Below are 13,358 nucleotides of genomic sequence, written 5' to 3' on the forward strand. Positions count from 1 at the left end.
AACTCATCTTTCACGGGAGGTCAGCGGGGCAGGCATAAGCAGTATTTTCTTTACGAAGTCAAACAAAACACTCAGGAATTAAACTCTTTTGTCCCCTTCCACCAACACCTTTCTTTTCATCAGTTGCTCCACGTCCTGGAAATTCCCCCAGATCCCAGATCATAAAGCTATTAGTTCTGAAATGTTTGCCACAAATGCCTCAAGCTCGTAGAGGATATTCATTTCCGGGAACCCAGAAGAAAAGTAGGTCTGAGCCCCCAGGGCGTCAGGAGAAAGGTCAAGGCCATGTGCCAGTGGGGCCGGGTGTCTCAGAGACCCACCGGGTGGGACTGTGCTCTGGGACCCATGCCCCCTTCCACTGGGAGCTGGGCCTTAGGGGAGCCAGGAAGATAAGCAGCAAGACCTAGATGCTTTATTTGGCTCATTTTTCCAATGAAAGCAGGACACCCAATTTTTGTAGCCAGGTTATTTGTCCCAAGCATATTAAAACAGCCCAAATAGACAGAACGGGAAGAGAGAAAAGCAACTTTTCATCTGCACCAAACTAGCCTGACAGAGCAAAAAGAGACCGAGGCTGTTTGGAAGAGGCGACCTCGTCTCCTCCACCAACAGAGAATGAACCAATTCTGAAGTCAAGACTACAGCGGGGGACGTGGGTTGGCTGTTGGACGGAAGCACCTAACTCTAGTGGTGGGAGGGGGCCGGAGGGTGTGAATTAGACTCTATGACAACAAGCCACTCTCTCCGTGACAGCTGTAAGTGCCTTACTTACTATCACAGCACCCCGTGAGGTTGAGAACTAATTCCATTTTCACAGATGAGAACAGAGAGGCTCAGAGACCTTGAAGACTGCCCCAAGGTCACACAGTAAGGAGCAGAGGCAAGAGCAAGACTTAGGTCTTCTGCCTCCGGGACCCCTTCTCTGGCCTCACGTTTCGAGGTCATTCCAGCCTGACAGACTGACTAGTAAGACAGAAGGCCCGGGAGGCAGGCTCAGCCCCAACCAGCTTTATGACCTTAATAAGTTACCTCCCTTCCTTCTCTGGGCCTCTGGGCCTGCAACTATAGAAAGGGAACACTCAGGAGGAACGAGCACATACGTGTGAGACACTTCCTAGGTGCCTGGCACAGACTAACGCTCCGGAAGGGTAGGCTGCTTCTGTTGCTGTTGTCGATTACACCATCGGCCCCCTGAAAGCAGGGACCTAACACCTGGTCCAAAGCTGGGGACAGCCTACTAATCAATCAGTATTTACTAAACTAATCTAAGTTAGGATCAGGAGTCATTCTCGTGTTCCTGGAAAGTGCGGAGTGCCAAGGAGGCAGAGGGCTGGCCCAGCCGGCCCCAGAGGGCTCCGGAGTCAAACACTGAACACGGGGGCTTCTCCCCAGGGATCAGTGCGAGCACCCGCCAGAGCCAGCCTCCCCACATGCCCCCCGCGGGCAGCCAGGCCTCCAATGGTGTTGCCGTCAGCCTCACGCAGGGACTGGGAAGCTGAAGCCTGGGGCGCGGACTCCGAGTCAAACTCAAGCTTGAGCAGGGCGGGCACCTAATTGGCTCGTGACATTAAAAATCACCTACATGTCCCTGCAGTTTTACTTTCAAGACCAAGGCCCAATCCAAGAATCAGAAAGATTTAAAGAACAAAAATAGTCGTAATTGGGCCCAGTAACAATGTAAGATGGAAATTTTCCTGTCAGAGCAAAGTTTCCTTTTGGAAAAATACATGCCCCCTTCCTGGGGCTGCCTTGGAGCCAAGAGGGCCCCTGCCCTCCCTCCCGCAGCCCAGGAGGCTCTGTGAGGGGCGGCAGAGGGCTGCACAACTGAACGAGGCACTTCCACACCCCTCTTGGCGGGGTCAGTTTAAGAAGTGGCCCAGGGACAAGCCATCCTCCCTATGAGCGTCAAGCCACAGGAAGGAGGAAGGAAAGCGTGCCGGAGTCAGGAGGCTCCAGTCTGGACCAGCCTCTACTCTGCCTCGCTGGGCAACCTTTTGTAGCTTACTTGGCCTCTCTGTGCCTGTTTCTTCACCCATAAAGTGGGGATAACCACAGTAACCTACACCGTGAAATCACTCTGAGGATTAAATGAGCCCAGACACATACCGAGCTCTCCCCAAGGCTGGCCGGCAGGAAGCAATCCTGTGAGCTGCTTTTGGCTCCAGACATTCGCCCATGCTCTTCCCTCTGTCTATTCTCCTCTCCTCAGCTCCCCTCCCTCCCCTGCTACCTCCCACTCATCCTTCATGATTCAGCTTAAAAGTCACTTCCTAACCGCCCCTGGCTAGATCAGGCCCCCTGCGATTATTCCCAGAGTTCCCTATGCTTCTCATTTCATAACCCCCAGGACACTCATTGTAACCATTTGTTTAATTTTCTGTCTTCCCGATGTTAATAGCTGACACTAACTGCCAGGCATGTGGTAAGTGCTTCACACGGATCAGCTCATTTAATCTTCATAATAATCATTTTAAATACTACTATTATCAATCCCAATTAATGGATAGGGAAACAGATGTTCAGAGAGGTTAGGCAACTTGCCCAAGAACACACAGCAAGTAAATGATACAGTGCCATCTGTCTGACTCTGAAGCTGGCATTCTTAGCCGCTGGCACCCTGGTGGTCATCAGGGGCCATCTCGAGAGACAGCCACTTCTGATAAGGGTTGCAGGCCTGGACCACAGACCTGCATTCCCTACACAAAGCTAGCTTCACGGAAACGGAGACGGTGGTCCTGCTCCTGTCACACTTGTTCTACCCCTGGGCTGGCTGCCCTGCTCAAGTAGCCCTATCTGATGTCAGACACCACGTGCAGGATGCCCTCCTCACCCAGCACCCTTCCCCAAATTATTTACGTGGTTCCCCGCTCCAGTGAAGGCCAGAGGGAAGTCTAAGCAGGATACATCACGAGTGTCACCCTCAAGGCAAGTAGCATTTGCCCAGCACACCCTGGTGCCAGGGCCGCAGACACACAGAGAGGAGCCCTCCGCCTGGGGGTGGGGGCAGGGGCAGAGTAGGATGGAGCACCAGCCCCAGAGGCCTGGGAATTAGAGGAACATGTGCTCGGGTCAGCCAGCCCAGGCAGATGCTCGCTCCCCCATCCACTAAACCTGCAACCTCGAGCAGCTCACCTACCCTCGCTGAGCCTCCATCTCCTCCTCTCGAAAGTGGGATCCTCTGATGACAGAGCCGACCTCATGGCTGTAGGGAGTAGATGCCATCATGCGCGCCCAGTGCCTGCATAATAACTGTGATTCTGGGGACGACGATGATTAATCTTCACAGGACGTGGGCCACAACGTGATCGGATTGAGAAGGTTCTGGCGCCAAGTCACAGATCTGGATGTGCACCCCAGCTCTGACCCACACGAGCTCTGTGACTAGGGCGTGGCCCTCTCTCCACTCAGAGACTCCGTTTATTCATCTGCAAAGAGGGGGAACCAGCTCCACCACCGAGAGACCCTCGGATGCTGGAAGGGATTCAGCACAGGAGCCCATGTTTGTGTTCTGCAAACGGGACAGTCCTGAGCAAACCCGGGTGCCTCCCATCGCTGTGTTAATTAATCGGAAGGAGGGTGCCAGCCAGAAACCAATTATAAAGTCCCTCCAGGGGCCTCTGCGGGGGGAGGGGAGGAGGAGAGGAAGACAGTGGCGGCCCCTCCCCCACTCCCTCTCCACACACACTTGAGCCTCCTTCGCAGCTGGTCCCACACTCCAGGCCCACAAAGGAGAGGCTCATTCTAAACAGCTTCTTTTCATGTGGAAGCCACTGGATTTGCATCTGTCCTTCTCTGGCAGGGTCCGCTCCCTGCCAGCTGCTCCCAGCTTCCCAGGCTGCAGGCGGCTCTGGCCCAGGCCTGAGCCTGCAGGTCCACAAGCAAAGAAAGCAAAGAAAGGAAGGGGGACAAACAAGCTGATCAGGAGAGGAGGGAAGGAGAGGCAGCTGGGCACAGAGGGAATCTGCACATTTTCTCATCTCCTAGACACCAGACAAATGCTGTGGCCAGCACATCCAAATCAGAATCTGGGCCGCCCCGGTGCCAGGAGCCGGCGATGGCTGAGGCCATGTCTGCTCCATCTCCAGCCAACCTGGAAGAATGGAAAAACTCACTCTATCGCGGAGCTGCCAAGGCCTGATGCTGCCAGGCCGTTGGTCCAGCCAGCGTCCACATTCCCAAACCGGCCAAGCTCACATCTTTGCTGACTCCATAGGGTAGGCCAGTTGTGGGGTGATTCTGGAGCCCTAGGAGCCCCACAATTCTGCCCAGATGCCTCTAAGTGCTGCCATAAGTGCCAAGGAGGCAATGCCCCCAGGCAAGAGAGCACAGGGCATCTGGGCACACTCGGGAAGAAGGGAACTCGCCAGAGCTCTCCTGCGAGTGAGTGCCAGCACCTCGAGACAGTAAGGAAGGAAAGAGCCTGCATTTATTGAGCACTTAGAGTACGCAGGCAAGACAGACCTCTCCTGGCTCGCGTCCCCTGGACCTTCCACATGCATCTCCTTGAAAGTCTTAGCCAGCAGGAGATGTGGCTCATGCATTCTGTGACCCCAATGCCTAACACAGGGCCCAGCCCAGAGGAGGAGCTCCGAGGGTGAGTGAATGTTAGCTGCATCCCTTCTGCACGGAATGCTCGACATCTGGAAGGAGGAGGTGTAATGAGGGTGTGGAGCAGAGAAGGCAGAACCCTCACCCACCCCCGAGTATCTGGGAGCTGGGTGTGTGCAGGCACCTCTCAGCCTTTTAACTGAGGCTCTGTTAACTCTGGCTCTCTCATCTCTTCTCCCAGGAAGAGGCAGACAGGAAAGAAGTGCTGGGAAGAGGAATGTCCACGGATCCAATCATCTCCTAGGTAGACCAGATGCTGGGTCAGTGAGTCAGAGGCGGAGGGACCTTGCAACCCCCTCCTCTCCATCCTGACCCTGGTTGTAGCAAGGGCTTCCACACACCTCGACCCCAAAATGGAAGAGGCTGCCCAGCAGAGGGAAACCCAGATACTACAGTACAGGCTGGGGTGACGCAGTGGAGTAACTAGAACGGAGCCGAAACACCTGCCCCTGCTCAGGAGCCCCCACAGGGCAGCCAGGTGGGAAGAGCACTGACCAGCCCTCAGGAGGACCCAGTTCCAGCCCCTCCAGCCTCCAACTTCCTGAGTGACTTCAGGCAAGTTACGATCTGCTCCCTGGGCCTGACTTCCCCCATTTGTCAAGGAAGATGGTTGGGTGACGTGACTGTTCAAACATTCTATTCTCCTACGAGCCACTCTATAGGGGCCCTAGAGACACGTGATCTTTGCCAAACAATTAACTGGTATTAACTTCCTGGGCAGAGCAACACCATCCTCACTCCTTCACATTCAGCGGGAGCCAGGGGCTCCTATTGTGAGCTGAGTTCTGCCGGGACGGCGGCAGGAGAGAGAAAGCTGACCTGCAAAAAGAGGGGCTCTGGCGTGGCTGACGATGCTGCTTGCAGACAGGGTGTCAACTGCTCAGTGGGGAAGAGGATGCTGACATCCAGGGTCTTCTCTGCCCACCTTCCTCCTCTTAAGTCCTTCTGAGGTACCACTCCTGCTGCTGAAGGTAGTCTGTTCTTGGACCGCAGGGCCTCTGGGGCAGCCTCGGGAACTTGGATGGCACTTAGCTCACCGGCACCTAACCTGACAAGGCACGCCTGGGAACGAGGAAGCCCAGTCACCGTCAGCCACCACCTTCCTACCTTAGGAGCCCCATCCCTGGTCACATCAAAGACAAAAGCCAGGAAATCACTGCAAAGTCCTCTGAGCAGCAAAAAGGAGTTGCAAAGTCCAACATGAAAGCTCAAGACTTCTCTTATACCCCATTGACTTGTACTTGACACACAATTCTAATGTATTTTGTTCTGTGTTCCCAGTTGGTGGCAGTTTAGAAATGGATATTTAGAAGTGGAGCAGCCCTGCCAGCCTGGCGCACGACTGAAACGGACGAGACAGAGAAAGAGTACAAAACGCAGGCGCGGGAACTTCAAGAACAAAGTCATCTGGAATAAGATCATCTCGTCGCTAGGAAGCAGCCTTCACTCCCTCTCCCCTGACCTGCCCCATGTGAGCATATTGGACTAAACTGGGAGGAGGAGGGGCCTTGACCTCCCGGGGATGTTTGAGGTCTGGGAAGCTGCATCTGGTCTTTCCCTCTGCTCTCTCTTCCTTTTTCATTCCTTTGTTCTCCTCGTCGTTACATAAAGAAACGAAGTCGGCCTACTAAAATACACACCATCAAATAGGGATTCAGACGTCATAACGAGGACAATGCCGTCGGGCTGGAAGGTTACAATCCAGAGATCTGCACGGCTCCAGCCCTAGGGCTCTCAGGGCAGGAGTCCCTCCAGAACCCCCAGGCTTCATAGGCAGCTGCACTAGCGGTACCCCCCATGAAGGGGGCTGGGGTGTGCATGAGAGGGAGGGTGATAGATGGAAACTGAGGCCCACCTCCTCAGAGGAACTGCTACTGAGCGTCTAGCAACTTGCCATCTGACTTCCTCTTCTCCACTTTCCAGGCTCTGGAGCTAACCAGAGCAGCTCTGCCAACTCACCCCTGACCCTGGCCAAGGACTCCGCGCTCAGGGGGCCTGACACAAAGGCTCAGGGCAGGTGTCCAAGGGACAGAAAGCTGGGGCTCGCCTGAAAGGGGTGACCCTTTGCCTGGAGGAGGAGCAGCAAGCCCTGGGGTCCACAGTCTCATCTATTGTCCCCCAACACAACCCCGGTTTGTGAGCACTGACTCTGCCCCCAGACCTCCACCTCCAGTTTGTGAGCAGTGGCTCCTTTTAGGGTTCTTCTTCATATCTGTCTTGTAACCAGACCTCCCTTGCAGAGAACAAAGAGGCCCCAGGCTCCATCAGAACTGACTCCTTGCCAGAGCTGAAGCTCTCCCGAGGCCCAGAGGAAGGGACCCCAGAGATCATCAAAACCAATTCCTGCATCTCACAGATGGGAGTGACTGGTCCAAGGTCACACAGCCTGGTAGTGGCCGACTTAGGACGAGAGGCCAGGCCTTCAGACTCCCAGAGCACCGCGGTTCCTTCTAGAACTTGTGACGGAGCCTCTTCCAGCAGGCTTTCAGACAGCAGCAGCGCCCCAGGCCCCCCCCCCCCCACATTGCTCCCACTCCTCCAGCTCCCCCTACAGAAACACGACTAGTAGGTGAAGGGCTGGCAAGGGGAGAGAAGACAGGGTTAAGATGGGGATTTCATGTAATCCTCTGAGCTGGCTTAAACTGATGCCACACTGGTTAGAGCAGGAGGACAGAGACACAGAGGGGTTTGGAGGGGGAGGGGAGAAAGGGGGAGCATTAGTGAATAATCACTAGATCCCAAGGGGCCAGGCCTGCCAATGGGTTTAACAGACAAGTACCCACCTTCATGGACTCCCTACCCTGGGCCCCAGACCTGCAAGTAGCGCCCCTCTGCCATGGGAATAACCCAGTCTCCAGGGTCCTCAACAGTGCAGAGCAACGGAAAGATCACAGGCCATAGACTGAGACAGTGCTGAGGGCAAACCCCAGCTCTGCGACTTCCTCGCTGTGTGACCTTAGGCAAGTCACTTTACCTCTCTGAGCCTCAGTTTCTTCCTCTGTTAAAGGGGACTGAACACACCTTCCTTGCAGGCCTCCTGGGAAGGAAGGTTGCCTGCGCTCATGTACATAAGGAGACACAGGGGAGGCACTGAATCAAATCTCAGCATTATTATTACAAATCCCACATTCTTTATCTCTCATCCAGGTTCATCCATTACTCTTCTGCCCCAGCGTGCTTGCGTCTTTGACATTAATAACCTTAATGAAAATAATCCTTCCCAGCTGAATGGCATTTGCATCATCTCAAAACACTAAGCCTCCTCCCCTCTGTGGGTCACAGCAGCCCTGCCGGCAGTGGCCAGAACTGAGGTAGCCCTGAGCCCCCAAATTCTTCTTCCCCCAATGTTTCCAAGTCCTAGTTTTGGAATTGAGCCCAAAGACCCTGAACAAACACGCTGTCTTATGGCAGATTTCATGGGGGCATGGGAAGCCCCCGGCTTGGCGGAAGGAGCCAGAACCGCCCCTCCCATCACCTCCACCGTGACCCTCCATCTGGCCCACTGCTCTGACCACAAACGGGCTGCTCTTCCCACTTGGGCCTCCAACGCTCCAATCCCGAGAGCCGGCTGGGCAGCTGGTGGAGGCAGGCCCTGGGTGTGTGGGTCGCCAAACCCAAGGCCCAGGCCAGGCTGTGAGCTCTTACCCACAGAGCTCTCTGAAAGTGTGGGTTCACCCCCTACATCTTACAGGTTCTTCAGCTGCCCGCCACCATCCCCAGAATCCAGGCTACTCTCCTCACACTCCACAAGAGGAAACTGAGGCCCAAAGCAGAAGGGCCCAGCCAAGGTCACCCAGGGCGTGTGGGGTAGAGAAGGGGAGTGAACTCAGGTCTCGCAGTCCTGGACACCTTCCACCAGCCCGGCCGCTTTCCTCTTAACTCTTTCCTCCTCCTAACAGGGAAGGCCCAAGTCTCTCCGATAACCTGCGCCCCCGTGGCAAAGTGCAAGAACTCTCCTCCAACATGCGGGCTGTCAGAACGCCCACCGCCCCTTGCCCTCCCCAAATCTTCAAGTCGGTCACCGCAGACCTTTCCTATGCCTGGTAGCAGCTCCCGGGACTGGGGAGCGCCTTCTCCGCTGACTGGCTCTGGAGAGGACCCCAGAGTTACCGCAATGGGTGATGAGCGGGGAGAAGCCGGCAGGTGAGGTGGGCTTTCCCTCAGCTGGCCTCCTCGGGGCGGCAAGCCCATCCCACGCCCACTGCCCAGGGCCAGTCCCTGCCAGCGACGGTCCCCGCGGCGTGCTCCAACGGGGGACACCAAGGAGCTGCCCGATGCTGCTCTCCAGGGGTTAAAAATGCAGCATCCTAAACACGGGTTAAAAATGCAGTCCCGGGGTTGGGCCGGTGCGGAGGGATGTTGTCCAGATCACAGCGGCATCCTCCCCGTTCCCTCCGCAGTCCTTGGGGGCCCGAGCGACTCGAGCGACTGGGGGAGCAAGAGAGGCGCCCGCCGCACCTTCCCGGCCCCAGCGCCCCCTCCCACACCCACACTCCCGCGCCCCCCGCAGCTGAGGCGGGGGGCTGCCGGTGCCGGCGGGTCCCGGGAGCGGCGGGCGAGCGGCGCTTACCTTTGTGACAGTCATGCAGAAACTCCGGGGCGGGGCGGGGGCGCGGCGCGGCGTGCGGGGCGGCGGCCGGGGTCCGGCGGGAAGGGGTCCGGCGCGGCGGGCGCGCTCGCGGCCCGGGCGGCTCTCGGCGCGCTCCCCGCTCCCCGCGCCCCGCGCCCCGCGGGAGGCCCCGCCGAGCTGGGGCCGCGCTCCGGGCTGGCAGCGCGCGGGGACCGCTCGTTGGCGCTCGCCCGCCGCCCGGCGCTGATGTCAGCCCCGAATGTGCATTTATAATAGATGAGCCTCCTTCGCCGCAGGAAGGCGAGGCAGGAAGAAAGGGAGAGAGGGAGAGGGCCCGGGCTGCGGGCGGGGGGAGGAAGAGGGCCCGGGAACTCGCTACAAAGGAGGAGGCGCAGGGGGGAGGAGGAGGAGGAGGAGGAGGAAGCGCACGCCCGCCCGCCGCCGTGCCCCGCGCCTCCGGGCTCGATGGCCGGCCGCCGGGCACCGCCGCTCCCGGAGCCCCCGGCAGGCGCCCAGGCCCGCGGCCTTAACCCCTTCGGGCCCGCGGGCGCCACGCGGCTGGGCGAGGCTGGGTCCTGGCACCTGCCGGCCGGGGGAGTGGGCGGCGACTTGGGCTCTCGGTGCCCTGTTGGCCCTGGGACGCTGGTGAAGTCACACGCTGGAGGCCCAGGCGCCGCGTTAGGGCGAGAGGACCGCGGGCTCGCCCCCTGGAGGTTCGCAAAGTCGGCCCGCGGGCCGTGAGTGCGGCGGGGCGGGCGGAGAGGAGCGTGGCGGCCGCAAGCCCGGAGTTCTGCCCGCTCCCCTGCCCCGCGCAGACCCCTGGGCACAGGGTTGTGTAAGCAATCGTTTAATTCTAATTCCCGCAGAGATTAGCTGGCCCAGAGTGGATCGTAGTCCATTTTAGAGAGGAGGAAACTGAGGACCAGAGTGGGGAGTGACTTAGCCAAGGGCACACAGCCAGCTGTACTGGCCCCAGGCGTTCCTCCTGGCGCCCGCTCTTTCCACGTCGCCGCAAGCTCTCTAGGAACCCCTCCTTATGAAACCGGCCTTCTAGAGACCTGACGGGCCCCGCGCTAGGTGTGTCTACACCGCCGGTGGGCGCAGCGCTGCTCCGGGGGAACACAGGTGCATTCTCTGTGGTGCACTAACGTGACCCGGGTCACACCATATCCTGGAGCTGCTGCCGAAACTGGAGGGATGTCCACCTGAAGGTGACCCCGCAAGTCTCGAGAAGGGAGTCCTCCTCGGGAGTACCTGAGCAGAACCGGTTTCGGCAGATGCTGAGACTGAGGAGGGTGGGGTTAGCGGAGATGGAGGCGGAGGGACCTGCCGCGCAACGCCATCGCCCGGCTAGCCCGGAAGTGCTGGCTTCCTGCTCCGCCGCGAATACGCAGTGCAATTAACCAGGGTCACGTCGTCGACGGGGTGGCATGTGAGCACCTGTGCTGGGGGATAGAGAGGAGACGGGGCGCCTGCCTTCAAGGAGCCCGCTGTTTAGAGCAATAATGATGGAGCACTCAGCGTCTGGAGAGCGCTTTGTGGATGATCATGCTATTCTGATTTACAGTTTCTCCTGTACTCCTAAATGCAACAGCAGGAGGAAGGAATTACCATCCTCACTTTGCTGATGAGTGAACAGACTCAGAGAGGGAGGAGACCCGCCCAAGATCACACAGTGACGGAGTCAGAACTTCAACAGAAGTCTTTTTGAATCAAGCACAGCCCTGTGCTTTGGATCTGTGAATGCCAGGGCCCCTCGTACCTGTTGCCTTATTTGAGCTTCACACCTGTCTTGGGAGGCAGACGGAGGGTTGTCAGGCCTGGTTTCACAGGCCAGGAGTTTGAGTCACTGACTACATCTCCTGAGGAGCAGATCGCTGTGGCTGCAGGCCTAAGCATCTCCTTCGTGCAGCCCCGTATAGGCGTGTTCCTGGGTTGGACCTCCTGCCTCTGACACGCTGCTTGCCTGCCGAGAACGCCCTCCTCATTCTGCGCTACTGCAAACCCTGCCTGCGCTCACAGCCCCATCTCCTCCACATGTCCCTGACGCCCCCTCCGGCCCCCGCGGGTCCCCCTATTGCATTTGGGTCTGAGTGTCTGGTCTTGCTTCCATGAGCTTCCTGTGGTGTAGACGGTGAGCCGACCAGCGTCCTGAGAAAAAGGGTGTGCCTTCTCTTCCTGTGTACCCCGGGCATGCAGCAGGTGCTCAGCGAATACTTAATGCTGCCAAGAACAAATCAAGCAAAATAAACCTTCAACCTGCAGCAGAAGAAATTTATGGTGGACTGGCGAAAGCACATCCTCCCAGCGAGCTGTACAGCGGCAGAAGGGTCATGTTCTGCCTGAACTGTCTTGGGTAGGTCAGCCTCAAGACAGGAGCATGGACCTCAAAACCTTTCCAAGGCCCCTCCAGCCCTTGGAAGCCGTTAAAGGGCAACTCAAGAACACTAGTCACCCTTCCCCCATGGCTGTGACTTGTCCACTTTTATCTCTCACGGATGTTTGGGATCCCAGATTGTCATCCTCAGCTACCCAGCATGCCTCTTGGCACCTTCCCCGCCATCCGTCAGCACTGTGGGCTCTGGGAATGAGACAAATACTTAATATCAGCTTGAGCCAAATGTAATTAGGAACATCAATCTGCTGCCCACAACCACGTGACGTGCTCCAAAGGCAGAAAGAAACCATTTTTTATCCCTCCTGCGCTGTGGGCTGGGCCCTCTGTCACATCTCCCCCGTCAGAGGGGAGGGCTGGAGAGCAAGGGCCCTCTGCAGGAACTCTGCACCCCTCGTCAGGTCCAGGGCTTAGCCTGTAGGGGATGCTCAGAAACGTGTGTGTTTTCTGTGGTGTGGTTGTCTACACCACAGCACCTGCCGCCTGGGTCCCCAGCAGTGTGGCCCATCTTAGTCTGGATCCTCCCTGAAGCAGAAGCTGAGAAAAGAGTTGGGTGCAGGTGGTTTGGTGGGAAAGAGATCCCAGGAGGCAGAAGTGGATAAGCAGGTGGAGGTAAGCAGTGAGATCAGGAAGGAGAAGCCCATGGAAAGCTGAACTTTCTATCGCATGTTCACAGGGCCCCTGCTGAAGGCAAGGGGCCCGCTTCCCCCGAGACCTCGGGGCTGTGTCCGAAATTGCCTCCAGGCATCCGTCCTCAGCGCCTCTTCCCCAGTGTTGGAGAGCTGCCCCTGAGGGCATTACTTCAGCTTGGAGAATGCCCTGGGGCAGAAAGCCGAAAGACTCCCAGCTCTTACTTGAAGTGGGATGCTGTCAGCTCAGGTCTAAGCTCCCAGACCATCCGCTGAGGCGCAGATGAAACCAGGGGAAGGCCAAGGGAATGTGCTATAAATTGTGGAATAAATAAGAGTTTGCAGTAGTAGCTCTGGTTTCCTCTAGACTCTTTCATGCCTCAGTGCTTTAGACCACACTCTCTCCTCAGACTTGAATGCCTTTACACCTCTTTCTCTGCATGGCAAACTCCTATTCATCCTTCAAAATCCAGCTCAAATGTCCCCTCCTCTATGTAGCTTTCCTGACACTACCTCCACAGTGGCCTGATTCACACTGTGTTATAATTATCATGATTAAATATATCTCTCCTGTCTCTTTTGATAGGCTGTGACCATGTGTTCTCACTCTCTCTGTTTTTGATCACAAGGAGTAGCTGACGCATAGGAGATGCTGGGTAATGCTCAAGCAATCCAATAAGGCTGCCATGGGCACCTTTAGCTTCTACTTTAGTAACTCCTTGGCTCAAGTCCCAGCACTGCATAATGAGGCATCGGGCCTCCCGACACTAAGCTTTGCCCCACCTAGTGTGCTCACTTGCCCAGCATCTGCCCAGGCCCTCTGTCGGGTGCCACTGTACAGAGTGAGGGGGGGCTTGGTCCCAGCCTGCAAGAACTCTGCCGTCTCCTAGGAAAGATGCCCAGACATGGGTGGATGCTGCACTGTAGCCAGGGCCAGAGGGAGAGTCCCAGAGCCAGGGAGCCCGTGGGAGGGAGGTCCTCCAGTCCTCGTGGCTGCCTCGTTCATGCCACCCCAGGTCACACACCCCATTCCACCTGCCCTCAGGGACTCAGTCTTCAAGCCCCGCAGATCCCACCGCCCCTCCAACCCTCCCCTCTTGTCCATCTCCACTCATACTGCCCTCACACAGCGTTATATTTGGCTCAGGCCACTCTG

The 13,358-nt window shown here is 57.2% G+C and overlaps 1 protein-coding gene across 1 annotated transcript in view; it reads right to left on the bottom strand.

Annotated features, from left to right (window-relative positions):
* The window catches only part of CORO2B (coronin 2B), a 139,754-nt gene extending 127,052 nt beyond the window's left edge, over positions 1-12,702 (bottom strand). Inside the window, exon 1 of the mRNA XM_044764641.2 lies at positions 9,179-12,702. Within this exon, the coding sequence (XP_044620576.1) occupies positions 9,179-9,193 (15 nt within the window). The 5' untranslated portion in view covers positions 9,194-12,702. The remainder of the gene's footprint in view (positions 1-9,178) is intronic.
* Positions 12,703-13,358: the final 656 nt, after the last annotated feature.

This window comes from Equus asinus, chromosome 2, assembly GCF_041296235.1.
Source record: "Equus asinus isolate D_3611 breed Donkey chromosome 2, EquAss-T2T_v2, whole genome shotgun sequence".
Taxonomy (NCBI): Eukaryota; Metazoa; Chordata; class Mammalia; order Perissodactyla; family Equidae; genus Equus; species Equus asinus.